This window comes from Lactuca serriola, chromosome 8 (assembly GCF_051521515.1).
Source record: "Lactuca serriola cultivar US96UC23 chromosome 8, Lser_US96UC23_V15, whole genome shotgun sequence".
NCBI lineage: Eukaryota > Viridiplantae > Streptophyta > Magnoliopsida > Asterales > Asteraceae > Lactuca > Lactuca serriola.
The window spans coordinates 130798675-130801209 of NC_136415.1; the positions used below are offsets into that span (position 1 = coordinate 130798675).

General features: G+C 34.6%; 1 protein-coding gene across 1 annotated transcript; it reads left to right on the forward strand.

The window, feature by feature from the left end:
* The first annotated feature begins 768 nt into the window (after positions 1–768).
* LOC145069857 (ethylene-responsive transcription factor ERF016-like) lies at positions 769–1368 on the forward strand. The gene has a single exon (XM_079016803.1). It carries the CDS (start codon positions 777–779, stop codon positions 1272–1274), a length of 498 nt encoding a protein of 165 aa, XP_078872929.1. The 5' UTR covers positions 769–776; the 3' UTR covers positions 1275–1368.
* The last annotated feature ends 1167 nt before the right edge of the window (positions 1369–2535 follow it).

Consider the following 2535-nt stretch of genomic DNA (forward strand, 5'->3'; position numbering starts at 1 on the left):
CTCGTCAGCTCCTCTGCGGAGGGATTTATGAACTGTCAAACAACTCACTCCGCGGAGGGGTTAATGTCTCCGCAGAGGACCCCTGCGGAAGAATATTTTAAACAATAAAAAATCACACTTTTTCTGATTCCGCGGACATGACGTCATTCCGCGGAGGTCGGCAGAGGGTCCTCCGCAGAATGTATGTCTATAGCTGGCAAAGTCAATTTTTATGACTAAATTTTGAAATTGCCCCCGATTTTTTGTCTATTGACGGTATTTTCCCGAAGTTGATTCTAACGTTTTTTCTTGTTAGTTGACCAACCAATAATTCCAAACACTGTTCTTTTTTTTGCTATAAATAGAATTCACTCTATATTTTACATAATATTTGACGTGAATCGAAACTTTATTGCAATTTCGCGAATATAATGTGATTGAAAGGGTGATGGTTAAACGTGTGCAAATTTGGTGAAGTTGATTCTAATCTTCTTTCTTTCCCAAAATATGACTTCAGCTACAGTCCACGTAACCTAGTTTTTCCACGTACACCACCTTTATGTCAATACACGCGTCTTCATGCATATGTGTTACGTTGCGGCTGAAGATGGCCCTCGTCTCCGTTGGCACAACTTGAATCGTACGTGGCGTTTATAATATACACCACGTCTTCATATGTATACATAATACACACGTGTGTGTGTATATATATATATATTATATATATATATATATATATATATATATATATATATATACATGTACGTAGATTGATTGATAAAATTTGCAGTATCGAAATGGTGAGGCCTACTGGTAGTGGTGGCGGTGGTAGATCGGAGAAAAAGGAGGGGCGTTACAAGGGTGTGAGGATGAGAAAATGGGGGAAATGGGTTGCAGAAGTCCGTCAACCCAACAGTCGTGATAGAATATGGTTGGGGTCATATGACACGGCGGAGGAGGCCGCCAGAGCTTATGACGCCGCTCTTTTCTGTTTACGTGGTCCGTCTGCATTGATTAATTTCCCCGCCCATCCACCGGACATCCCCGTCACCGCAGATCTCTCTCCGTCCCAGATACAGGTGGCAGCTTCCCGGCATGCTCGTGGCTTGTCGACGGATTCTTCCTCGTTGACCCATGTCGGCAATCCCAAAACGGGGTATCAGGAAGACCCGGAAAGTAATATATTTAGAGAGTATCGGAGTTATTTCCCGGCGGAGGACGGTGGTGGTAGTGGTGATGGAGGAGGAGATGATGAGAACGTGGTTTTTGAGACGCAGCGTTTGTGGGCGTATTGAAGAAGGGAAAGATTTGTTGATTACAGGAGGATAGATAGGTAGGTATGAAAAAGTATTAAATTAAATTATTTACAAGTTGTTTTGATTTGTTAAACACGATAAAAAATAATGTGATAATATGATAAAATTAATAATGATCTTATTTAGTTCTTTATTGTGTTATAGATATTATTTACATCTCAGGTATAGTAGAGCTCTCTTGTCGTCAAGTTGGGAAAAACGTTTTTTTACTCGTCTATCACAGAGCTTCAACTTTTTATTTAGGGGCCAAAGTATAATAAGTATGAAAATTGAAGAACAAATGCCAAAGCCAAATTTTATAGGGCCTAATATATAAAATTTTAATACTTAAGACTAACTGTGATAAAGCCAAATTTTATAGGGCCTAATATATAAAATTTTAATACTTAAGACTAATTGTGATAAAGCCAAACTTTATAGGGCCTAATATATAAAATTTTAATACTTAAGACTAATTGTGATAAAGCCAAATTTTATAGGGCCTAATATATAAAATTTTAATACGTAAGACTAATTGTGATAATAAACAAAACAGGGGGCCAGAGGCCCTTTGGCCCCAAAGAAGATCCGTCCCTGCTTGTCATACTGAACTTGGTTCTCGATTAAAAAGATTACAAATTAATTTTTGGTTTAGACTAAACTGGATTTTAAATCATATTCTAAATGCTGTTTAGTTTCATATTTCAACATTTTTCACTATTTGCTTTAGTGGACTTGGGTACTGCTTCAATGGAACCACCGACTTCAAATGGTAAAATTTTACATGATAATTTGATTTATATAATGATAACATTACTATATAAAATGTTGATAAATAAATAAATCATATTACATATGGACAATAAACTAATATGATAACCATAGGTTAAAATGAATAACATATGCAAAAGATATACCATGAGATGATGATGTGGTAGACATTTTTTCTTTTTGGATTTTTTGTCATTTAAGTATAATTTACTATAATATATTAATAAGACAATAAAAAATATATATTACCCTTTTTGCCCTGTAAAAAAAAAACATAGACTTTCTGTTATAAAACTCTTATAACAGAAAAGTATGATGTTATAATATGCTAATTAGACATTTACAAAAGTACATTGCTATTTTTGCATTTAAAGGGATTCATAAATAAATGAAAAAAATTTCATGGTAGTTTTGTAAATCTATTTTAATTGCACCAAATCATCCACTATTACAGGTAAAATAAATAAATAAAATAAACTTCCTTTTATAA

What these genes read in the sequence shown, in the direction of transcription:
- LOC145069857 (XM_079016803.1), top strand. Translation starts at nt 777, where the DNA reads ATGGTGAGGCCTACTGGTAGTGGTGGCGGTGGTAGATCGGAGAAAAAG.